Here is a 26,597-nt window from a genome sequence, read left to right on the forward strand (position 1 = left end):
GAGGGAAACTTTTGCCAGCAGATAACATCACGATCTTGCCGGGGAGGGGAGATTTATAAGTTCTCCTCGCACCACGTGTTTGCCTCCAACAAAGTGACGTGCTGGGATTGCAGTCAGAAGTCCTCCCGTTTTTTTTTTCTTTTTTTTTTTTCCTTCTTACCCCCAGCTATTGAGTCTCTCTGAGGCGCTGATGGGGTGTGGGATTGAAGGAGGTAGGGGAGAAGTGTATGAGTATAACAGCCCTTACAAAAAATGATTAACTGCATTTACTTTATATAATAACTTTAGGCGGTTCTCCTGGAAGGTTAGGCTTGTATTTACCTTACATTATTAAACCGTCTTTTTGAAAGTCAGGGCTTCATAGCTTGTTCTCAAATTTGAGTCCTTCATCCTCATGGCAAATATATATTTCTATGTATGCACATGTGTATATAAATATATACATATATTTGCACAGAAATACATATATGTATATACAAAGAGACGTTTCACCTTGCATACTCTGGTCTATCTACAATTCAATCTCCCAACCGTTCTCTTGTCCACTAACCAGGGCACTTCTAAAAAAAGGCGTGTCTTCACCTATCTCAAATCCTAGATCCTACCATTCTCCTTAGTTGCTGCTTAATCCATTGTTCGGCTCACTCTTCACCTCCTCCTCTGGCCAAGGAGTTTGTCCTTCAGTTGTTGTTGTTGTTCTTGTTGTTGTTGTTGTTTTTCCTATGAGCATTCATCTGGTGACTTGAGTTCTAACTTGGATATCTCCTGCAATGCACTGCACACAGCTTGCCATTTTCTGCCTCAGTCTCTTCCTTTGGAGAAATGCAAGATAAAATTCTTCCAGTTAACCTTGTTCTCTTTCTTTCTTTTTTTTTTTTTACTTCAGTTAGATAATAATTAAAGAGGTCATTCAGGTAGGAAGGGCTCCATCACTCAGGAAGGTTCATCCCTGATATGAAGGGGACTATCCCATTCTTTGAAAAAATAATACTTTCCTTCCTTGCAACACAGAAAAACCAGGCACTATTCACAGCTTTTAGAATTCAAGTTTTAGATATGAATAGGGCCTGAAGGGCATGTGACCAAAGTAGCCAGTAAGCTAAAGGAGATCCTGCCACCACCCTGTAACCAAAACAAAAAAATAACAGAGAGGAGACTGAGATTGGTAGGCAGTTCAAGACAGGCAACTATGAAACAATAATCCTTTCACTATGTTGAGGTCATAAAGCATTAAGATGTGAGCAGTTGCTTTGGGGAAAAGGGGTCCATTTTGGCACGAGCAATAATGCTTTGTGACCACATAATCAATCAACAAGCACTTACTAAATTCCTGATATGTACACAGAGCACTGAAACTGGAGTTAGGAAGACTCAAATTTGAATCTTCCTCAGGCACTAGCTGTATGACCTTAGGCAAGTCATTTAACCTCTTCTGGGTTCTGTTACTTCCTTTGTAAAATGGGGAGGTAAATAGCACCTTATCATACCAGCTAGTTGTGAAGGAAAGGGTAGGGCTGACAGTAAAGTTCTTCAGCAAAACAGAGGTGTGGGTGCTACATCTGGCTGTCATCCATTCCGTATTGGGAAGCCCAGTAAACTGGAGAGGGGAGTGTGCAGAGAAGGAAGTTTGGCAACCATCTTGAAGTCCTCCCATGCAAGAAAGGCTTCAGAACCTAGGGGCAGATTCTCATCTGCTGGTTCAGAACTTCTGCTTGAGAGATCTCTCTCTCCTTTCTATTAAATCACGCTCAATTTCTCAGTCTTAGGGTGAAAATAGTACATACATTCTCTGAAGAAAATTACATCTAAAGTCATGGCTCTGTGGCCACTTTGTTCTCTATAATTTTCACTGTAGTCTGTGACTGCAGGTAACAGTCATAGAATATTGACTTCTTCATTTTCTTAATAAAATGAGGAAACCATTAGGCTAGGTAAATGTCAGTGAAAAACAATGACATTCAATTTCACTTGTGAATACTTGCTCATTATTACCAATGGAGACCTACTGAAAAGAGTCCCACCACCCAGTAGTGCCTTTCCCAAAATTGATCACTCAATGAAATTAGATAAATTATAGAGATGGGGCACTATGCAGTTCATTTATTTCACGTGTTGAAAAAGGTAACATTAAAAAAAACAAATAAAATAGAGTATTCTATCATCTAATTATTTTATTAAGTGCCTACCCCTGGCCACCATCTTCAACCCATTTGATCTCAGTCCCTGGATCCCCTAGCCCTGACAGGCAACTAGTGAGCTGCCTTGCTGGAGCCTAGGCCCCCATGCAACTTCCCAGCTCTCTCCTCACCATGCCTCTATGCAGTTTCCCTCCCCTTCACTTCCATTATCCTTCCCCCATTAAAATATAAGTTCTTGGATAGAAGAGACTGTCTTGCTTGTTTATATGTGTATGCCCAGTGCTTAGTATAGTACCTGGCACAGAGTAAGCACTTAATAAATCTATCTATAACAATGGATTTCCCAGTCATCTCCTCCCCCCAACCTGGCTTGTGATTTGCTTGTGAGTACCCATGTAGAAAAGATACTATTACCATGGATGTATCTATTTGTGTCCATGGGAGAAAGAACTGGGAAATGCCCAGAATGGGATGCTAGTTTACCATTAAAATCCTGCAAAGCAGTAAGGATTTAAGTCTCTTGTAACTTAACTTGAAACTGAATTCTGTGTTTTCCAGATCAGAGTGCAAGAGGGTGCAGCTGTTTCACTAGCTTTTGCCTGCTCATTAAATGGCACCATTCACTTAGGTCTTCTGGAATTCCTACAACAGCCTAACCAAATGTTTGATGTCAAAACAACTACTCATTGCTATCCTTCAGCATTAACCTTATTGATCAAGGAAGGAGAGGAGTTGGTGAGCTGATGGGTCCTTCCTAATGCTAATGAAAGAACAATTTCATTTGTAATCATTCTGAAAGGTTCCCATAGTGATTTTAAAGGGAAGAAAAAAAGAAATTATTAAACTACTGAACTAATTAAATTTTACTATAAATCTTGGCACCTGATAAATGCAAAGGAATACAGATAATCCTTTAATGTGAGAATACAGAAATCATTCAATAAACATTTATTTAGTGCCTACTATTTGCTAAGCACTATGCTAAGCACTAGGTAGTCTTAAATTCTTGCTTACAGATTATCCTGCTAATAACACTAGTTTTAACATTTACATAGCACTTTAAGGTTTACAAAGCACTTTGCAAATATTATCTCATTTGACCCTATCTACTGTTCTAAGCTGCTAGTCAGTTTTTCAATTAAAAAACATTTGAGAGTCTACTGTAAACTGTTCAGATACTCGGGGAGGGGAAAGGTGGTACACTCAGAAAGGACAGCTGAAGAACAATTAAAACATTAATACACTATCCACTTCCAATGGGTTGCTATCCATAGGAAAACAAGTCAGCCTGCAGAATGTAAAATTCAAAATGAAATGCTCTTTGTATAAATGGTCTAAATGTATGAGTAGATTTTTTTTTCCCCTCTTCTATTTAAGGTCACTAAATCTATAGGACAAAAAACAATTAAGAACCACACAAGTGAAAAAAATGACTTTTTCTTAGGAAAAATGACATTCTGCTCATCTTTTAAAAAACAAGATTATGGTACGCATATAAAACTATTTCATAAATCAACAAATACTACAGAATGCATTTCAGTTCCATATTGCAGCCAATTAAAGGATGGTCACAGTAGAATCAAATCAACAAGCATTTAAGTGCCTACTATGTGCTACACAGTGGGAATACTAAGAAAGGCAAATAGGAAAAAAAGGCATCTCAGAGAGCTCCCAGTCTAAGGGGAAGACAATGGGGTTAGATGAAGAGTGGTAAGGAAGAAAGAGTCAAAGGAAGATAGGGGCTAGAGGAAAAGGTAGGCCAGAGGGACAGGGGTCAGCAGGAAAAATCTGGCCTTTTTAAAAATAGGTTTAAGGTTTTACAGGGAGGTAAACTGTGCCTTGCTATTCATCTGGGTTGTGAGAGTGTGAGCAAGTTACTGCTACCTTTTAAAATTATGATTAGCTTACTAATAACTCTTCAGAGAGGCTTGTGGTGAATGAGATGGTCATAACAGTGCCCCAAAGGGGAAATCCTCACAGTCCACAGAACACTCTCCCACTGAGAACCAAATCAGGCCTGTGGGCCAGAAGTTCTCCACCCTTGGTCTACTAGTAAATTAAGTGAAGTGAATAAAACAAAACCTGTAGCAAAATATTGGGCACTATGACACATGAGTGTGTAAGAAATAACTGGTTATGACCAAACAGTCAACTTTTTTAAGGAGTTGGTTATCACTACACTATGTTCACACCCTCAACTTAACTACCCCCATGTCCCTCTCCCTCATTTCGGAAGGCCAATGACACATTTAGTAACAGAAATACCTGGATTTTGCTTACTGGGAAAGGGAACAAGGCTAAGAGTAGAGCCTTCATTGAGGAGAAATAAGGAGAAGAGAGAAATGCAAGATAAGGAATGGAGGAGGTAAATGATGCAGAGAAACACAAATCAGATTATTTTCACAACTAATACAAATATGACTTTTGGAGTGTGTCAGCCCATCCTTTGGTTATACCTTTTTATTGGAGATAATAATATATGGACATGTTTGGTGCATTTTATCTGCTACACATTTCATTAGGGTTTCTAGATTGTGTAATATAGCCATTAACATAGCCATCATCTCACATACAGGGATGACATCATTTTATATCTTGCCTTTTTTTTCTGCCTAATAATTAGAGATTAAAAACAAATTGGAGCTATAGATTTCGCCGAAAAACAAAAGCTCAGAGCAATCTTTACATAAAAGAGAAAACTAATCATCGTGAGAAGAGAGCAACCCGAATGTGGATGATTCATTATTTAGGAGGGAGTGCCAGATCCCCCAGAGAGCATAGGGAACCCTCAAATTAGGAGAAGGAAAGAAGTTAGCAAGTGGAATCCTGCTAAACCTATCAAAAGATCATAGATTTAAAACCAGATAGAATGCAGAGATCATTTAGTCCTGGCTCCATCACTTTATACAAACCAGAGCTCAGAAAAGTTCAAAGTGACCTTCTCCAGTTCAGAACCGAGATTTGAACCCAGGTTCTCTGACTATAAATCATCTGCCCTGACTTTCCACTTGGTACTCCCACACTGCTCATCACTGCTATACTAGTTGCCAGGTCCTGACTCATCAAAGTATTTAACAGTAAAGGATATACTTCAGGTTTGCTACTAGGAGGCACAAACTTACAGTGTCTCCCCAGTCACTATTAAACTCAGTGCTTCCATGGGCCCTCAGATTGTGTTAACACTGATCACTGTTTTCTTCTCCCTGTTCTATCTGTCCCATTGACCTAAATTGTCGTAGATAACATACTACACTATTATTTCCATATTAGGGGAAAGTGTATTGTCAAGAATTTTACTGAATAACTGTTAACTTTTCTCAAATTCCTTTTCTTGTATTTTGGTTCATTCAAATCACAATAAGTTATTGTTCGATTTTCTTTCATCTTCCAAATCCAGTTTCTCCTTTATAATACATCATTATCTTCTCAAAATAAAATTAAACAATCTTAATTGTGGATTATATTTTAATTCTGTATTTAATTTACAGTTTCTGTGTACATGTTGTTTCTCAAGAAAACATAAACTGCTTGAGGGCAGAAGCTGAGTGGTTGCTGTTGTTTTTGTCTTAGTTATCTCCAGCCTGGTATATAGTAGGTGCTAAATGTTTGATGAATTGAAATTAAAATAATTTATAAATATAATAGTGCAATAAGCCAATTTCCTATTAAAGAATTTTACTTTTTTTTTTAAATTTTACTATATATATTTTAAGGCATTTAAATTCTTGTTGCCTAGGGGCACTAACTCTGCCATTGATTGGAAAGAATCCATACCTATCATTTCTCACTTCTTCGTTTTCTCAGGACATGGTATAAAGACAGAAAGATTACATGATGAACTTTTGTTCTAGGTGGCGAATGTAAAACATTCATTTTCCAATTACTTTCACATAATCTTGTTATGACAGAGATACTATATTCAAACAACAACTTCCTGACCATTTCAAAATAGATGGTAAAGAATTGTAGTAAGATGGAAACTCAGATTGAGAGTAATGTATGTTCATAATTCCCCTCCATTCTGCCCCAATTCCTGGTGCTGAAGATACACCAATAACTACTACCATGACTACTTTTAAAAGACTTTTTTTTCTTTAACTATTTAGAATGAATATAAATCTGGATCAACACAAAGACACAAAGGCCCAGAAGATCCCTCTACAAGACTCTTGATATCGATGAGCACAAACCTCTTGCAGAAGGCAGAGGTGGGTGAAGCCAGAATGAGGCTTATTCAAGAGTTTGCAAAATGGGAACTGGAAGTAGGGGAGAGGGGCTGACAGCAATCTCATGCCACAGCTGGAGAAAACACTCTTCTTCCTGCTGATTCGTCTATTCCCATTCTGGTAAATTCACTTTTAAATTTTAGAAAACGAGCAACCAATTAAGATTCTGAAGAGCAAAATCAGACTTTTCCCTCTTCCCATTTTAGTGCCGGTACAGAAAAAGAACAGAACGTTTCTGTTTGTCATTTGGTGCTTTCAGCTCCCCATAATGCTGTCTTTTCACATGTTGATCTTTCCTTTTTAATAAACAGTAACTGCTTCACAAAACCAGAGACACCTGGGAAGTTACTTCACAAAATTGAAAGGGCTTGTGTTTCCTGTTAACTTAAAAAAATTATGTGGTTGGGATTTCAACAATTTGTGGTCTCTCTTTAGATTGTTTTGGTTATATCCAAATGGGTTTGGTTATACCCAAATGTGAAATACAAAGACAATAATCTCGCCTGAATGGCTTGGTCAGCAGTTTCCAGAAAGGATGCTAGCAACTTAATCTTAACCAAAGAAATACATTGAAAACAGTGACATCACCAAATTAAGGTGACCCTACCTCTAGCACAGCACACAAAAGCCCTGGGACACCTGCTCAAATGTTTGGTATAGCTACTAGAGATAATTATACAAATTCTTTTCTTCAGAGAACACTTCATCTCTTCACAGTGGAATGACTAAGACTGTACCTGAACGAGGTAAATAATTGAATTACTGCAGCACAGCCGGTTTTAGCAATTGCATCTTATCAACTGAAAGCTGACCGGCTTGAGTGTGAAGAAACCAGCCATTCATAGGGTTGGGGGAAACAGTTGATTCAATGACAGCTTAAATCATGCCACCTAGAGGAAAAAAGTGATAGGTTCTGCACTATAACATTTTTAAAAGACCCACAAACTAATTGTGTGTATTTTATCATTGCAAGTTTACAAAACACGCAATATAAAAATTATTTCTATTGTTATTTTTGGTTTAGACCTTAGACTTCAGTGGGGAAGAAAATTCCTTATGTGAAAACTCTTTCAATTGATGCAGGGTAGCAGGGCAGAAACTTCATGAGGTTATAGATTATGGGGTTATAGATTCAGAGCTTGAAGGGAATCTAGAGATAATCTAGTCCAGGGCATATATAAATAGATAGAAAGATAAATATGAGCATATTTCAATATAATTGATTTCTTTTTATATGTATTTTGTTTCATGCATTTAAAAACTATCATGAAAAGAGGTCCCTAAGCTTCACCAAAGAAGTCCAACACACACAGACACACACACACAGACACACAGACACACACGCTAAGAACTGTTGCTTTAGTCCAACCTGATTTTACAGATGAGTCAATAAGTCAATCAACATTAATTAAATGTCTACTATGTACTAGGGATTGTGCCAAACACTGGGGATACAAAAAAGCAAAAGACCCTACCCTCAAGGGGTTTATAATTTAATAGGGGAGATGACAAATACATACGCACAAACAAGCAATACACAAGATAAACAGGAAATAATTGAGAAAGGTAAGGCACTAGAATTAAGAGGGGTTGGGAAAGGCTTCCTGTAGAAGATGGGATTTTAGTTGGGATTTGAAGGAAGCGATGAGGAAGAAGAGCTTTCCAGACATGGAGTACAGCTAATGAAAATGCCTAGAGAGAAGAGATGGAGTGTTTTGTTTGCTGGGGCAGCAAGAAGGCCCGTGCTACTCTATTGAGGAGTATGTGGAAGGGTGTAGAATGTGAGATGTTAAAGATGCCTCTGTGTGTGTGTGTGTGTGTGTGTATTTGGGGGACAGTTATATAGGGCTTTAAACATTTGAGGAGTTTGTTTTTGATCCTGGAGGTGATAGGGAGCTACTGGAGGTCACTGAGTAAGGGGGGGACAGGTGTGTGTGGGGGGCATATATGTTTAGGCCTGCACATTAGGAAAATGCTTTAGTGGTTGAATGGAGGATGGATTAGAGAAAGGAGAGACTTGAGGCAGGTAGCCCCACCAGTAGAGCTATTGCAGCAGTCCAGGCATGAGGTAATGAGGACTTGTACCAGGGTGGTAGCAACATGAGAGGAGAGAAGGGGATGCATTTGAGAGATGTGGCCAAGGTGAAACTGCCAGGCCTTTACAACACATTAGATATGGGGCAGGGGAAGGGAAGATAGTGTGACGTTGAGGATGACATCTAGGTTCTAAGTTTAGGGGACTGGGAGGATGGTGGTGCCCTTAATACTAATAAAGAAGTTTGGAGGGGGATTGGGGGTAGGGAATAAGGAAACTGAAAAGTTAAGTGACTTGCACAAGGCCACACTAGTAGGAAGTGACAGAGCTGGAATTTGAACACAGGTTCTCTGACTCTATTGACTACACTTAAAAAGCTAAACATGCTTACACAACTATAGTACCCCAAGGCTGTGTTTTAGTTACCAAATCACACAATCTAATTTCTGGCCACCAATAGAAAAAAAACTTTTACAAAAAGCATAGGCCTGTCTCAATAAGTTATTTGAAAATTATATTTCAAATTATTTCCAAAGCTTGGAATATAGCTCCTTTGTTTACAGAAAATAAACTTTAGCATGGATCACTAAAATATGAAGAGTAAGAAAAAAATAGCTCACTGTCTAAATTCTTACTCGCAAGGAATCTCACCATCTTAATCTGCATAGACTAAATTTGAGGGTCTTCAAATACTAACCTAATTGCAATTTGTTTCATTTTAGTACATATGTGAAAATAGCAGTTAAAGCTGGTTATTTTTCACTAGATAAATGCTCATCACTCGAGTGGTGATAGTAATTATCCTATGTCAGAACACTCAGAAGATTCAATTGTAGTACTTTGGTTATTAATAATATAAGCATAGATTGGGATCTGGTAAAAAAAGATTTTAAAAGAAGATGGATGATTACATAACAACTAATAGCCTTCAACATGGGACATATGGTTGCATAAGCCTTTTAAGTCCTAAATTGTAAGTTTCTACAATAAAAGATGTTGTTTTCTTTTTTACAAAGACTGTGTCCCATTTTCTTGTCCTTGTTTTTTCTGCTGGCCATAAACTCAGGTTATATGAAGGATGGTCCTGAATGATACATATACATATATACACACATACATATATACATATACATACATATACACATATATGTGTATATATATATGTATGAAGGTTATATAGGTAGTGAATGGCAGAAGCAGTATTCACACCCAGATCCCATTAACTCCAAATGACACACACTGTTCAATAGAAATCTGAAACTTTTTGGAGCTCTTGACAAAGGCTGGCATTGGCAAGAATTGTTTTTGTTCTTCAGAACTCCAGTTTCCAAGATTGCTTAATGTGTCCTACTATTCCCACAGTGTCCTGTGAAGTGATTTTTTTTGCGGGGGAGGAAGGGGGGTCTGGTCTGCTTTTTTTTTTTTTTTTGGAGTGAATCACTTGACCTCTCACCGGCTCAATGACAGGCTTGGACAAGATGGACTCTAAGGTCTCTCCTCCCCCTAAGTGATGACCTTGTGATCTTTCAGGCTATCCCAGTAGTATCTTAAATTGAACAAGCCCCAAACAGAGCATATCTTTCTCCCCAAACAGACCATTTCCCCTTATTTCTGTCCAGTACCTCCTGATTCTCCCAGTCACCCATGATCAAAACTTTTGACTTTAAAGGTGAAAAAAGTAAAGAGTCAAATATAACTCCTATTAGTTAGCAAGTCCCATCAACTGTGCTTCTCTAATCTTTCCCATTCCTTACCTCTTCTCTTCTTTAATTTCCATCACCACAAACCACGTACAGACTTTCATTACTACCTCTGAAAGACAAGTCCACACACCTTCAGTCCCTCTATCGCTGACAGAATTCCTAATGAAGAGATTTGATTAGGTCAATCTATTTAAAGCTCTTCAAAAACCCCTTCTTGCCTACTGCATCAAAAATTCTTTAGCCAGATATTCAAGGACATCCACAACCTGACCCCACCACTGCCTGCCTTTCTACTATATAAGGCACTACCATCTACCCAAAGGTGGCAACTCGCTTCAGTCTGACTGGATTATAAACCAATCTTTGTATATATCAATTAAATTCAAATGCTTATCAAACATCTGTGTTCAACACACTACCCTAGATTATGGGCATATAAAGGTAAAAACCAAAACAATTCTTTCAGTTGTTATTGGGGAGTACATGTATAGAAAATGAGGTAACTTAAGGGAGAGGAGAGAGTACTAACTGGGAGTGAGAGGAGTAATTAGTAAAGGTTTCACAGGGGATAGTACCTAAACCGATTCTTGAAGAAAGATAAGGACACTGAAGGCAAGATTTTTTTCCTGTCTCCCTCTTTGCTAACACCATTCTCTAAATCTAAAGTGCTCTCCTTTCCCCACGTTTCAAAATCTCATCGTTCAAGGCTCATCTGAAATACCACAACTTCTATAGTTTCCTTATTCTCCAGAGCACACTATACTTTCCCCCACTTTTATGACAGTATATTCTGCATTATGGCTATTGCACTGTACCATTGTGTAGTATGTGTGTAGGTCATATTCTTTTAATAGATTGTCCACTCCATGAGCAGCAAGGACCAATGTCTTAATTACCTTAATTATTTCCCTAAGGTCTTATCATAGTACTTGTACATAGGTGATTAAAAAATAGCTGTTAAAAGAATGAAATTGCCTTTCCCATTTTAATTACAACTGATTATGCAAAGCACAAAATCAAAATGTACCTACAAGTTAGTGTCAATTCTGGTACCTCCTGTATCAACCCTTAAGTGATCAAGGGTGAGAAAAAGGATAATTTAAATGTGGAAGTTCCAAAAATAAAGGTCGAGGCTGCCTCCCTGACAGATGAGGTGAAAAAAATCAAAAGCAGCTTTAAATTGTCTTTTTGTTATTTGATTCAATGACTTATCGAGGAATCCTGATATATTTTTCCCCTTCTAAGCCTCAGACTTGCCTTTTCAGGTTGACCTAGTAGCCTCTTGTTCACTGTCAGAAATTTCTTATTATCCAACAGTCCATCTATTTTGACAAAATAGATAAAATTTTAAAATAACAAATACCTAAAACCAAATCAAAAGAGGAGCCTTGTAAGCGCTGTTCAGTAACGATGTGGGATTTCAAAAAATTACTTTGTCTGGAGGAAAACACACACACGGGAGAGAACCTTAAGATACAATGTTTAACTCTCCATTCTGTTTTGGAACAATTTGAAAAGTACATAGGTTTCATTTTTAATTACCTATGGCAAAAATTCCTAGGAAAACCTAATGTATACAACAAGCATCTTGTTCTAACATGACACAAAATAATAAACATTACTAACGTTGCTACCAATGCCAGATGTAAATATGGAACCTATAATTTATTTCACAACTAAATACATGAAATCAATTTCACTCTTACTTAAAGGAGAATATTGGTGTGGTGATTGTCTCTACTTACACGCCACAGAAAACACTCACCCCGAGTCCTAGGAGGATGCATTTTTACATTTGCAACACATTAAGGGGACAGATATTGTACAAAACTAAACATCATCATTTAGGGAAGATTCTGAGATTGTGTTTGGCACTGCACAATGTTTCAGTCACCGCTGTGTCTGGCTGTTTCACTGCAATTTTGAGAGTTGAGGTCAATCCATTGCTTTTATCAATTCCACACTGGGCGATGAACTGACTTAAGGCCAAATCCTGGTTCTGCAAGAGCAAAGAGGCAACCCCCAAGCAGCTCAAGGATGGATCAACAGCTGCAGAGGCCACCCACGCATCGGGACACAGCTCTCAGCTGTCTCCCCATTGAGAACTCCAGTTGGTCCTGACCCCATACAAATGTGGTGTTCCCGCTTTGATATTTATGAACCGATTACATTAGAAATGCAGTGTAATGATCCAGAGGTTGGAGAAAATGTTATTTATACAAATGTGGTTAACACCTCATCACTTTAAGCTAAGTTAATATTGTTCATTGTGCTTTTTGTTTTCTGGGGTTTCTCTTGCCCCAAAATGCAACCCACACTTGTATTCCCTGTATGATATAGAGTGTGATGGACAGAGTGGAGCTGTTGGACAACTTGAGGCCCGCAACTGAGCCAACCTCTCAGAAGACCTAAATAACTGTTCTTTGGTTCAAGTTCAATGTTGACATGGGGATCCAGTGGCTGGAAGGTAGTTCAGAAGTCACAGGGTCTATTATCTGTTGCATGGTAGCTCCCATTTTGCACTGTTTCTGGGTATCATTTCTGTTGGAGTAGAGAGGAAATTTTAAGTTTGGCATAGTATTTCTAGGGGATGTAGAAGAAAGACGAGGTTTAAATAAATTTCTAGGGTTCTATCTAGCTCTAACTTTCTATGATTTGAGTTAAATGCTGCACATCATGGAAACAATGAATCCTAAACTCGGGAAATAATTAAAAATAATTGGCAAAAATTTGAACACCCCTCCTTCAATATAAACTGTACAAGAGACCTTAAATACAACTGATAAAGTTGTACCATTTTTCAATATTGTTCCTTGAAACTTCATAAGGCATTTTGATGGCACAAAAATTCATTTGTTTTGCTACATAAAAAACCCCATAGTTTCTAACTGCATTTTTCATTGTATTTTTGACAAAGACAAAATAGTGTCTACTTATATTAACTCTGTGAGGTAGACAATACAAACAGCATCCCCACTTTACAGGTGTGGAAACTGCTTCAGAAAGCTTAGGTGATCTGCTTTTGGTCAGGTCTCCTTCCTCCAAGTCCAGTACTCTTTCCATCATCCTACTCTGTCTCCACAATATTTCAGAGTCAAAAGTCAAAATTGCATACATAATCAAAATAGTTTTAAATATATGTAGAAAAGCAGCATTTCCATAAAATGTATTCATTTATCTAGACTGTACGGGATAAAAATCAAGTTCAAGAAAAAAAAAACAAATGCCAAAGATAAGGTAATTATACATTCAGGATATTTATTCAGTTACTATATTAGAAGAAAATAAGGGGGAAAGTAGATAAAGACGAATGGATTGTATAAAAGAGCTTCAAAAAAGGCACAAAAGCACAATGAAAGCAATCCTTTGTATTCTGACCCAAAGAATCTATAGCTGAGCATGAAAAAGTATTTGAAACTATGTATTTGAAAATATATATATTTACTTCTTGGTCCTTGTGTCAAGGACCTCCTTGAGGTGTGGCCAGTAGGAAAAACCTCAAACAAAAATCATAAAAGAAAAAAATCCAGCTTTAAAGAGTTTTTTCAAAGGTACTGTACCTAACAGTTGTTACCAAGTCATACCTGAATGCCTCACCTAACCTTCAATCTTCAGCAAAACACAAGATACCAACTATTACTAGAACAAATTCTCTAGTTTTAAAAAAAAGTTAAATGTTATACTTTGCTAGAATATATAATTCATAATCTTTAATGTCGTTCCTTACTTTAGCTAATGCATCATTCACTTAAAAACTTCAGAAAATGCTATTTTCAAAGCTGGCTGGAGACTCTGTGCCCATCAGAATTTCAACTTCAGAAAAACCTTGCTCTTTTGCAGCAAAGTATAACAGATTTTAAGATCAAGAGTGAAACTTACAGGGCCTACCTCTGCCTTGAATAGTCAGTAAGATTCATCTACCCAGCTGGCCATAATTCAGACTCCTGTTTTCTTGGGGAGGGAATGAGAGAGCTTTTTGTAGGCACAGAATGGTTCTCTCTTCAGTTTCAAAATTCAGTCTTGCTGCCAATTCACCTCAAATAGTCTCTCATAATATCTGCAGGCCCTAAAATATTCCCCCTACCTATAACTGACATGCAAGATGGGGACATGTGTCAATCATACTGACCATTAAAGTATGAGCAGAAAGTGAACTCTATATCCTCAATTAAGACTATTCCCCAAAGTGAGGCTAACATATGTGAAAAAGGTTGCTACAGGTCATATTTATTCATTCTAGTCCTTGACAATCTGCTGTATCCCATTCCCTGGTTCAAGTATAGGGCAAATCCCACTATAACAAATATGATTCCAACAAAAAGCTCCCTTTAAACAACAACAACAAAAAAAACCTTCCAAGTTCCAGGAGATGGCCTATTTATTTCATGCAGTTTTTGACATAACAAACTGCAGTAGAAATTAAGACTTGAGTCAGGGAATTTTTTTTTTAAAGGAATTTAAATTGTGGTTAATGACTGGAAAAAAAAATAAGGTTCATGTTGGTCTTTACATGAGCATTATGATGTAGGATAGAGAACATTAAATGCTGGATCAGAGGGCCTGGACTGGCCTCCCTATGTTGCTGGTTAATAACTCTGTGACCTTTGGTAAATGACCTAATGTCTCTGGACCTCAGTTTCCTCATCTGTAAATTGAAAGGGTTAGATGACTTCTATGGTCTTCTCCAGTTCTAAGTCTATAATCTCGTGAAAATTATTTTCTTCTTGCCTTGGACCTGTGATTTCATCAGTGTAGAGAACTCTTGGTAAAGAAAATTCCTCCGCCAATAAAATTTCAGTAACTGTTCTGCAACTTAAATTGAGTTGCTTAGGGCACTGAGAAGTTAACTGCCCAGTATGTGTTAAAGGTATGGTTTCTGAACCCAGGTCTTCCTGATTCTGAGACCAAGTGTCTACTCCTATGCCATGTTGTCTTTGAAGATGTTAATTTCATGTACCATAATGTTACTCTGATGTTTGTACTCATTTAAGTATAACAAATTATTTTAAAACCCCTTCTAGGATAAAAAGAATAAATCCACATCTGAACTGTGTGGTGGAATATTTACATATGCTTCAAACAAAAAAATATGAAAGACTGTAAGAACCATGTTTTAGAACACAAAAAATGTATAACTTATAAAGTGACTTGCAAAGGACAGAATATAGAGAACCAATTAGATGTGTAATGAGTAATCTACATATTCAGTAACAGTCTGGATAACAAAGGTGAACAAAACAAATACATGATCCTGCTTAAAGCCCAGTAGAGACTATACTGTGATAACTTTTTATGTTCCACAAAGAAATTTCAGTAAGGCGATGTCAGCATATTGTCCAAATAGCCTATTTAATATTCGCCATTTAAAAGGATGAAAACAAATGTGGCAAAAATCCAGCAATATGTATCCTCAAATATTTGCTCATTTATCAAAATACATATGACAATTTTAAAGGAACAAAAAATAACCACTTCTAAATATTTTGTGAAACAATGACCTATCAGTAGGTTTAAGTGATGCAAATACAGCAAATGATAATATCTTAGCTGTACACGCAGGAAACATTAACACTGAATTTATTTTCTAGCACATATTTACAAAGAATTTAAATTGATTTAATTTTTGTTCATTACAAATGTTAATTGTTATACCCAATCTGAGGGCTGGTCAGTGTTTTATGAAATTTTGAATTTATATTTGTGAGGTCTCTTTTCATGGACAGATACTGTTTTAAGTTACCACTAACGGTTCTAGATGGCGATCTTAATTTTATACATACACACACACACATATAAATGCATGTATGCATACATATATATATGTATCTTTCTCATTAATTTTTGGAAAACGATTTGGAAGAAGAGTATATCACTGAAGCTTTTATTTCCAAACCTCTTACCTAGGTTGGACCGTCTATCTTCTGTGCAGAAAGGAATTACAAGTGAAGCAAATTGGTTCTTTTTTCTCCACAAAGAGTGGCTCAGTCAAAAGGATGATCAGGGATCCAAAATAGCAAAGTTTTAGTTAAAAGAACCCAAGTGCACACGGAACTAAACTTCAACAAATTTACTAGTACTGATATTTAGAAAGAAAAGTTTTACAAAAAAGAAATTAATATAAACAGGGAGGAAAATACATATGGCTACATATTAGCTGTCTTTATGGACAGCCTTACCTTCAAATCTCCCTACCTACCAATGTGCCTTCTGATTTATTTAATGTTCTGCTTCATGCTAACGAAGCTGTTCCTAATATATTTTTCGTTAAAAAATTTATTAACATTGGACTTATGTAGTAATGTAAGGAATTTGAAACTAAATTCAGTACTCCAGTAATTTCAACTGTATTTTGTCAAGTTTTTGTCTTTTTTTGATAGGGAATTAGAAAGCTAGTCCAAGACCCGTATATTCATCTGTATAGAGATTTCCCAATATGTAAATTCTGTCCACTGATGAAACCGGGCAATTAATTTATCTGTAACTTCAAGTTTTAGAGAAATGCCTGAGACACTAAAAGTTAAGTGATTTGTCCAAGGTCACATAACTAGCTATGTGCCAGAGACAGAACTTGAACACAGGTCTTCCTGATTCCAAAGTCGGCCTGCTATCCACTACGCCACACTGCCTCTATATGTGTAACTGGACAATCTGCCACATGATTGCCAAAATGACTTGTTCGAAACATATTTCATGTCCAAAAAAGGCATTACTATTTAGACTTCTAGATTATTGCTTAATAAGTTAACAGTAATCAACTGACACTCAATGCTGAGAATGCTTCCCTGTAAATATATAGGCAAAGGAATAAGAAAACAAGCATAACTTGAAAGTTATGGTTGTTATTTCCTCAAGTTTTATAACAACAAAATAAATGAGCTTCTACCACCAAGCTGAACTAAACAAGTACAAAAAGAAATGTGGTTCTAACATTATGATATTCAGCTGAATAAATGATTTGTAACAATCTGCCACTGAAGTGTGACAATAAAAATGGATTTATAAAAGGTATCTAAAGCATTAGAGGTAACTAAAGCATTTCCTATGAAAAAAGAAATGTAGCCATTTCATTCCCCCTCCCCACCACTATGATTAATGACTGAATTCGAATCCTTAGTAAATACAATTTTGTGGCATGGATACAGATGGGAATAGCTAAAAAAACCTTTGGCTCTATTTTCATTTTTTTCATGACATCCATTGCTAGGTTCATTTTCATACCAGGTAGTCTTCTGACCAATCTACACAAATGCAGAAAACTTTCAGTCTTTGAGGTAAGACCTGTTCATGTACTTGGTGTGTGTGTGTTCCACCCAGGAGATGTCTTATTTTACTTAGTTGGTATACTTTATGTGTAAGTGGCAGATCAATTCTCCTTTTAAAAAAGCAATTAAGAACCTAAGACAAAACTAGCACCATAGCATGTTCTGCCCTCTTCTAGGGGAGATTTCTAAGGATTAAGATCTGCTTCAAATGTGAAGGAATACAATTTCCAAAAAATGATCCTCTCCCTTGCTGGTGAGCTGCACAATTACTTAACACTTTGAAAAAGAGAACCACAGCTTCTTGACATTTTCCTTCAAAACAACTTTTTGGTGAACAAGAAATTAAAGCTGACCAGCTTCTGGCATATTAATATTATTTTCTACAGAATACTTGCTTACTTTAAGAGCTTAGTAGCATAAGAGAAACCATGTACTTCAAGAACTTAAAAAGACTAATTAAAAAACAAAAACATAAAGTTCTGGGTGCTATAAGGAAAGTGACACACCATTAACTGTGCCATGTTAACTGCTATTAGGACTCCATAATTTTACTTATTGAATTCTAGTTATATTAATAGTGACAGTATATTTGCTTATGTTATACTAACAAGATACCTGTTCCACAATTTAATGATGTTAAGTGATCAGAAGTGAGGATTAAGGCATCTTGAGCTTTGCCAAGTTTAGCCCTGGATATTCTGGGTGTGTATATTACTTTATGATAATAAATATCAAGACATGTGCTAATGTGTCTTTAGATATCTAGTATCTTTAACACTCTAATAAGCTTGAAAATGTAAACATTTCTGCTATTAGCTTTAAGAGTTTTTTTTTTTTTTTGAAAGAGTATGCTACAGTATATACCAGATGCAAGTATGTTATGGATAATAAAGGAACTATTCTTAGTGGGCAATAATAGAGAATGGGATGGATTTTAACTTGACCAAAGTTGTTACATATTTCATTAAGGAACCCTGAATCCTCTGATTTAATTTCTTTTCTTTTTATAAAAGCTGGTTGTGATGGTAAACAAAACCTTCACAAATTCTCAAATAAACCATTCAAAAGTACAATCTTGCACAAAAGTTAGGCAAAATAGTACGAAAGAGTAATCAGTGTAACTTACACTCTTGAACTTTACTGTTTGTTAAGAGAAATGAAAGGTGTGAGCTTTAATTTTAATTATTTAGCATCAATATCATCATAGTATAGCCCTGTGTTTGGCCTATACAAAAACTGGCCTATAAGACAATTTCATAAATATTTTTAAACCACATAGATTCAATCCTAACTTATCTTCCATCTTTGATAAATATTTGATGTCAATATCATCCAAATTACTAATCTTTGCAGTTACTATATACAGTGAATTACATCAATATTTCTAGTTTTACAACATACCTTATAAGTCAAATCTTTCCTTCCTTTACCCAAACCAGAGTAAGAAAAAAAGAACAGCATACTGCCCCCCTCCAAAAAAACCCCCACAAACAAACAAAAAAAAATCACCTACTCTTCAAGACATCATGTGATTTGGGGCGGGGGGGAACAGAAACAACGGCAGTCCTATCTCCAAAATGATTTCATGTTTAAAATAAACCTAGAGAATAATATGAAAAAGAATCCCTGACTTGCAGGTCTGTAATTTTTTTTTTAATTAAATTTCCATGGCTCTCAAATTGAATCACTCAAAGCCAAAACTACAGTTCTAACTTTGTTTTATTACCTATATTTTTCTTGACTCCCTCTAAAAGAAAAATGATACTAAATACAAAAGACGTTTACTCAGAATAAGCACACACATACTAACTTGTGGAAGCATAAAATGTATGCAGTAAATATTAGTTAAAAATTAAATATAGGTCATCTTCATTACCTGTGGATAATAACATTTCTAGGTATATTATTAATTTGGAAATGCAAGAACAGACCAAGACTCACAACTAATATTTAAACTTGTAATGAACTTGGCAAAATATACCAAGAAGCAGAGTTTTATTTTGATATATAAAATGTTTTGGGGAAATGCTAAAAATTAGAACTGTTTTGGACAATAGTTTTGGATTGTGATGAAGACTAAGAAAAAATTAAGTGAAAGGACAATTTTGAAGTTTGTGAAAATAAAGGTAGTCTGTTGTTTTTCTTTAAACAGAATCTGCATTACCATCTTTATATTGCAAAACTCATTTAGATGGCTTTTATCCAGAAAAATAAATCTATCAAGAATTCCAATTTCTCTATGGTGTCATTTGTCAGTCACTTCTGCAGCTTCATTCTGTGTTATCTGCTCCATCACTCTCCTTATCCCAGTCTTTCATTGTTGCTCCCATCATAAAGTCATCACGCAATATATTCCAGCTTGAGCCCTGCTCTGAGTTCCCTTTAGCCTGGAAAAATAAAAAACAATCAGAAATGAAAATGCAATTAAACCCAAACCACAAAACAAACTCCACACAGTTTTTACAATAGACATGTAACAGACAAATTGTTGAAATTTGCTTTATTTGTATCCTATGATCACACATGCAAAAAAATAAAAAAGCCTATATGCTAATAAAACTTATTTTTAATAATCCAATAAAAGACAGATGGAAACAAAGCACTTATTTTTCATGAACTAAAGAATCAAACCTAGTCAAGCTTCCTTTATTAAAGTCTTTCTTGGCAATCAAAATAGACTCGTGATATCATTTATTAAACCCTATGTGCTAATTCATTAGAAAAAAAAATTCTGGCACATTATTTAAACAAAAATATGGAGTTAATAAAGTCTTTTTAATCTGGCCCACATTAAACATTTTATGTATTTTTTTTATTTGTGAATTAAATCTCCTTTTCTAAATTATAACCTCACTACCTGGGCCAAGCACAGAACTACATGAAACAAAGCTGTTTTCAAAGGAATTTGGGGTCATACTTTTTTTTTTTTTTAAATATTCAGCATATCAATATCAGTGTATTCCAAACTTGCTTCTGCTCAATGAACAAACTTGGAAATTACATTAACCTGAGATGAACAACAACGATATATTAAATAAGGGCAATTCCTCATCTTGTCTCTAGCATTCAAATTCTACCTTATTACAGAGGCCAAGAAATCAGATGGGCCATTTTGTGATGCAATAGTACCACCTTGTGGTGTTATTTATGAAATACAACTTATCAAAAACTTGGTAGAAAGAAAGTCTTTACAAAGCTACAAAGGCTGCACTCTATATTAGGTACAAAGAAGATGAAAACATTTTCTAGGCATGCAGATATTTTAAAAAATATAGTCCTCTTAATTAGTGTAAATTTATATCCAAAGAGGTTAGTAAAATATTTTTTTCTAGCAATTATTATATGACTGGAGCTCATTCACTAGTGCTAAAATTTTGTTCAGTTTTAAATTAATAAATGTAGCACTACTAATCTAACAAAAAATATGACAAGGGCAAATAAGAAAAAGACCAAACTGACTCTCTTTTTACACACCTTTCCTATGTCAAAGATACATGCCAATGAAGTAGAAGGCTAGAAGATTTAAAAGGGATATTTGTTTTTCCAAATACCAATTTCCCAAACCAAATATGAAAATTTTAAGTGGTTGATGGGCATTGTCACGATTAAAGCAGAAGTGATATTATAATTTGGAGACAGTGATGAGAGGGCAAGCCTCCAGAGTTAGGAAGGTCTGGATTCAATAGCTGCCCTGACATGGTGGCTCACTAGGTAAATCTTGCCTTTTCATAGTGCTCCCATATAATTTTTCAAAAACAAGTTTCAGAACAAGTATCTACCAGCACTGGGATGAGTTTCCCTCTGGATTTGGAGCTGCAGACACTGATAAAAACAAAGATCTGAACCCCTTTCCCCATATATCAACTTAGTAGTTTCCTTTCATTTATACTTGCCTTTAAAAAAAAAGAACAAAAAACCACTACCACCACTCATTCTAAATCTAAATGTATAAATCCCTGTCTTATTATATTTCCATATTTCTAGGAATTGAGACTTGTGTATAATAGTGACAAACACTATAATGACATCCTGAGAATTTGTATTTAGTAAGTATGAATACTAGAAAAAATATCAGAGAAGGACTAGGAATTTAAATTCCAAGTGATGCTACATAATTCAACCAATACAAAAACATAAAAGGGTACTATGCCTATATAAGACAAAGAGGTTCATGATGTGAAAATGAAGAATAAAATAGCAAAAACCTTACATTTTACCTAATGTTGTAGAAAGAACACTTAAATTAGATTCCAAGGACCGGAGTTTCAATGCTAGCTCTACTCCCTGCTGCTACATGGGAGATGATAGGAAAGGCAACTTCCCTGGAAGGTAAGGAGAGGGGAGACTTGATGGTCTCCAAAGTTCCTCCTAGGTCCAAATCCTATAAGCCTATGTGTGACTTACTCCCTTCTTTTAGGTGACATGACAAAACAGATTTCAGCTAACATTCAGTTCTCTTCCTTATATTATTTCAACAACAAAAAGATCTGATATTCAATATTTAAAGGTACTTCATGAAAAGATACATCTCTAACACATCAGCTGACAAATGATTAAATCCACAGCTAGTGATTAAACTTTCAAAGTTGAGTGCCAGTAGGTCTGTGGGCTCAGGTGTCAGGAAGGAAGGCAAGAGAAATCCAAGGAAGGTGCATAAAGTAGAGAGACATCTAGAGGACTGTGTCCAGTTCTGGGACCACAGTTTAGGAAGAACATTAAGAAGCTAAAAAGTAGGGCAATCAAGAGGGTAAAGAACCTTGAGTCTATGTTTATAAGTATCAGTTAAAGAAACTGGGGGAAAAAAATTAAAAAAAAAAAAAACTGGGAAAGTATAGCTGGGAGAAGATTCATATGATAGCTGCTATCAAGTCCTTGACAGGCAGGGCTGTCACATGAAAGAGGAATTGGACTTGGTCTGTTTGGGTCCAGAAGATGCTAATAGAGGCAAGATATAGAAACTGCAAAGAGGCTAATTTAGGCCTGACGTCAAGAAAATCTTCCTACTAATTACAGCTGTCTAAAAAGAAGAATGAGATGCTGTCACAGGAAACGGTGAGTTCCCTGTCATAGGAGATTTTTCAAAGAGGGACTCAAAGAATACTTATTGAGTATATTGTAGTTGGGATTCTTTTCTAGTGATGAGTTACACTAGGTGCATGCTAAGGTTTCTTCTAACAATAAAATTTTGCAATTCTGAGACTCTAAGCCTCAGTAGGAGGAAAATGTACTGTACAGTAGCTAAAAAGTAATGAAACTAGTTCCATCATTGGGCTGGTAAATTATCTCTAAAGACAATCCTCATAATTACTTTTCCCCCCAGGTTCAGGGTTACAGTATGTACACTGACAGCCAAAGCAATGTAACTTCAGCAGCTATAACATCAATTTAAATCACATGAGGTTTCTCAACACAGACACAGTTAGGAAGTATGCAAATAAATATGCATCAGGAACATATCATCGTAGAACTTAAGATAGAAGGAAACCCTGGTAGACATCTATTCCAACCTAAGCCCCTCCCAAAAAAATCCCCATCCTCAACAAATAATTAATCAATCTTTGTTTAAATCTCTCCAGTGAGAGGTAAACCACAATCCTCCATGGGCAGCTCATTCCACTTTAGGATAGCTCTAATTGTTAGGAAATTTTTCATGAGCTCAAGTCTAAGTTTGCCTTCTCAGTAATGTCTAAGAAAACTACTACTAGTTCTGCAATCTCGAACCAAATTAATTTCTCTTACAGAACAAGGGACATACAGCCTTCAAAAATACTGGCCTTTCCTGAGTATTTTCTTCTTCAGGCTAAGCAATCTCAGTTCACTCAACCAATCCTTATACAGAAAACAGATTTAGATCTGGAAGAAACCTGAGGGATCATCTAGTCCAATCCCTTTTACAGATGAGAAAACTGAAGCCTACAAAGGTTGCCCAACATCATACTAGCTGTAAATGGAAGACCTGGAAATTGAACCCAAGTCCTCTGATTTTAAATCTAGCAAGAGTCAAGGTCCTTAATTATTCTGGTTGTCTTTCTCTGAATATTTTCCAGCTTCCAGAACTGAACACCATATTCCAGTGAGTTCACACTATACCAAAGTAGAAAGGAAAGAAGAAAACAAACATTTATTAACTGCCTGCTACACACCAAGCACTGTGTGAATATTAATCTGATCTGATCCTCACAACAACCCTGTGGGCTAGGGGAGTCCTATTTCAGAACTGAGGAAAATGGATCACAGGGCTAGTGTCTGGGGCCCATATTTGAACTCAGGTTTTCCTAATTCCAGGGCCAGTGCTCTATCTACTGTACTACCTAGCTAGTCAACTAATAAATCCTTATTCCTGTAAGCTACACTTCTCTTAATGCAACCTCAAATCTTATTTTTTTTGGATTACTACATCATTTTATTAACTCATAATGAATCTGCAGACTACATTTTAAAATATTTTATCTTTGAGATAAAACACCACATTTTTTTTTCCTGTTTAAACATGCTCCCTTCATCTTCTGCTTAGTAAGTTTTGGGCTTTGTTTTTTTTTTTGTGTGTGTACTCAAATCTAAGACTTTCCTTATTAAATTTCAAAGGCAATTTTAGTAGATAGAGAACTGGTCTTGAAACCAGAAAGACTTAGGTTCCAGTTCTATCTCTGATACATATTGGCTATATGACCCTGGGCAAGTCATTTAACATCTAAATGTCGCATTGGTAATGGAAGTTTCCTCACTCAGAAATTCTGTATGCCAATGAAATCTCAAGTTCAGTTATCCATCAAATTTCATCTTTTTAATTTCAACCCAATGGTCTAGACCACAGATGTCAAACTTGCTGCAGGTGGCAAGTGGCCTGCAAAACTACTGATTACGGTCTGAACCAGATTAAAATGTTAATTGGTGAATGTTTAAGAAAATAAATAAAAGTACAAAACAATAAAGATAATATTAATGTGTGGTTTTCTATGTCAAGATGTGGCTCTTGAGAGCTATTTCTATTTGAGTTTCATTCTAGATTTTGTGGAAGTATATTAAAAAACCTCTTTTCTTAGTGTCTCTAAGGATATAAGAAATTAATATTTTCCTCTAAAGTCCTTTCCAGGTTCCTAGAAAATACCCCTTAGAAAGTTGGTGATGGGAAACTGGCAATTTTTTTTTTTTTACAAAAAGTTTCCCTGATAAAGGCCCCATTTCTCAAATATATAGAGAACTGAAATCAAATTTATAAAAATAGGAGTAATTCCCCAATTGATAAATGGTCAAAGGACATGAACAAACAGTTTTCAGAAGAAATCAAAGCTATCTGTAGGCATATGAAAAAAAATACTCTAAATCCCCATAGAGAAATGCAAATTTAAACAAGTCTGAGGTACCACCTCACACCTATCAAATTGACTAACATGATAGAAAAGGAAAATGACAAATGTGGGAGAGGATATGGAAAAATTGGGACGCTAAATGCATTGTTGGTGGAGTTGTAAACTGATCCAACCATTCTGGAGAGTAATTTGGAACTATGCCCAAAGGGCTAAAAACCATGCATACCCTTTGATCCAGCAACACCACCACTAGGTCTGTATCCCAGAGAGATCAAAGAAAAAGAAAAAGGATCTATATGTACAAAAATATTTATTGTAGCTCTCTTTGTGGTAACCAAGAACTGGAAATCAAGGGAATGCTCATCAGTCAGGGAATGGCTGAACAAGTGATGGTATATGATTTTCATGGAACACTAGTGTGCTATAAGAAAAGAGAACTGATGAGCAAGATGGTTTAAGAAAAATATGGGAAGATTTATATAAACTGATACAAAGTGAAGTGAGCAGCACCAGGAAAATGTACACAGTAACAGAAATATTATACTATGATCAACTACAAAAGACTTATGATCAAGTCAATGATGCAAAACAATTCTGAAGGATTTATGATGAAAAATGTTATCCACCTCCAGATTCAGAATACCAAAAGAAGCATAATTTTTTCATTTTCTTTATTTTTCTTGTTTTTTTTTGTAACATGCATAATATGGAATCATGTTTTGCATGATGTCACATATATATGATTGACATATTTCTTGCCTTCTCAATAAGTGAGGGATAGTTGGGAGAGAGGAAAGAAGAAAATTCAAAACTCAAAATTAAAAAAAAAAAGAATGTTAAATCTATACACACACACACACACATACATTTAAAAAAAGCTGGTGATGGATGGTTAAGGACAAATCAATAAACCTTTATTAAACTCCTATTATGTGCCAGATACTCTGCTAAGTGTTGGGAATAAAAAAGAAACAAAAGACAATCCCTGCCCTCAAGGACCTTATAATCTTTTCTTTGAGAAATGGATTAAGGATGATAATAAAGACTAATTTAATTTAGTCTTGTTCCAGTCACAAGTCACCTCAAGCTCTTCAGCAGCTAAGATGTACCCTTTTCCCTAGAGAAAGGATTAAGATATCAATGGAAGAGAAGAGGTTCCTCAGTTTAATTCCAGGAGTGGGGGAGTGGTCCAGAAGTAATAGGATAGTAACTTAGTTACTCAATTCTGAAATGTTAACCCAGATTGTATTTTATGATATGTTTCATTTGTTCACATCCTGTTATTGGAATTATTTCCTTATCTTCAGAATTTCATTCTTGAGTTTCCCATCTCTTTTTGACTTACTTTACTGGTAAATTTTAATTCATAAGATCCTACTTATCCTTCCTCTGAATCATTACAAATTTACCCCCCCCCCAAATCTAGAATGTATGTTACCCATTCCATTTTCTGATGTATTTCATGAAAGAGATAAGGTGATCACTAAGAATCACAATAAGTTCATTAAAAACAAGTTAAGATAACTTATTTGCTTTCCTCTCACAATAACCCCCCAAGATTACTAAACTAATAAGCCAGAGAAATATGCTGAATATAGTATTGGATTTCAATAGGCAATTGGCAAGGTCTCTCATAAGATCATCATGGATAAAACAGAAAAATATAGAATGCATGATAAGAAGGTTAGTTGGATGACTGAACTCAAAGAGTGATAATTAATGGACTGATGTTAACCTGGAGGTAGATCTTCAGCACAGTGCCCCAGGGAACCATTCCTGGTCTTGTTCTGTTCAAGAATTTTATCAACAACTCAGACGTGGATATAGATGACATGCATATCAAATTGGTACATGATGAAAAGCTGGGAGATACAGATAATACACTAGAAGACAGAATTAGAGTCCTAAAGGATCCCAGTGGCA

The 26,597-nt window shown here is 35.9% G+C and overlaps 1 protein-coding gene across 1 annotated transcript in view; it reads right to left on the reverse strand.

Moving 5' to 3' along the window:
• Nucleotides 1-15,432: 15,432 nt before the first annotated feature.
• The window catches only part of LOC114050066 (RRP15-like protein), a 60,072-nt gene continuing 48,907 nt past the window's right edge, over nucleotides 15,433-26,597 (reverse strand). The window contains exon 5 of the mRNA XM_027871614.1: nucleotides 15,433-19,751. Within this exon, the coding sequence (XP_027727415.1) occupies nucleotides 19,635-19,751 (117 nt within the window). The 3' untranslated portion in view covers nucleotides 15,433-19,634. The remainder of the gene's footprint in view (nucleotides 19,752-26,597) is intronic.

Source organism: Vombatus ursinus, unplaced genomic scaffold (genome assembly GCF_900497805.2).
Source record: "Vombatus ursinus unplaced genomic scaffold, bare-nosed wombat genome assembly UNPS02014798.1, whole genome shotgun sequence".
Taxonomy (NCBI): Eukaryota; Metazoa; Chordata; class Mammalia; order Diprotodontia; family Vombatidae; genus Vombatus; species Vombatus ursinus.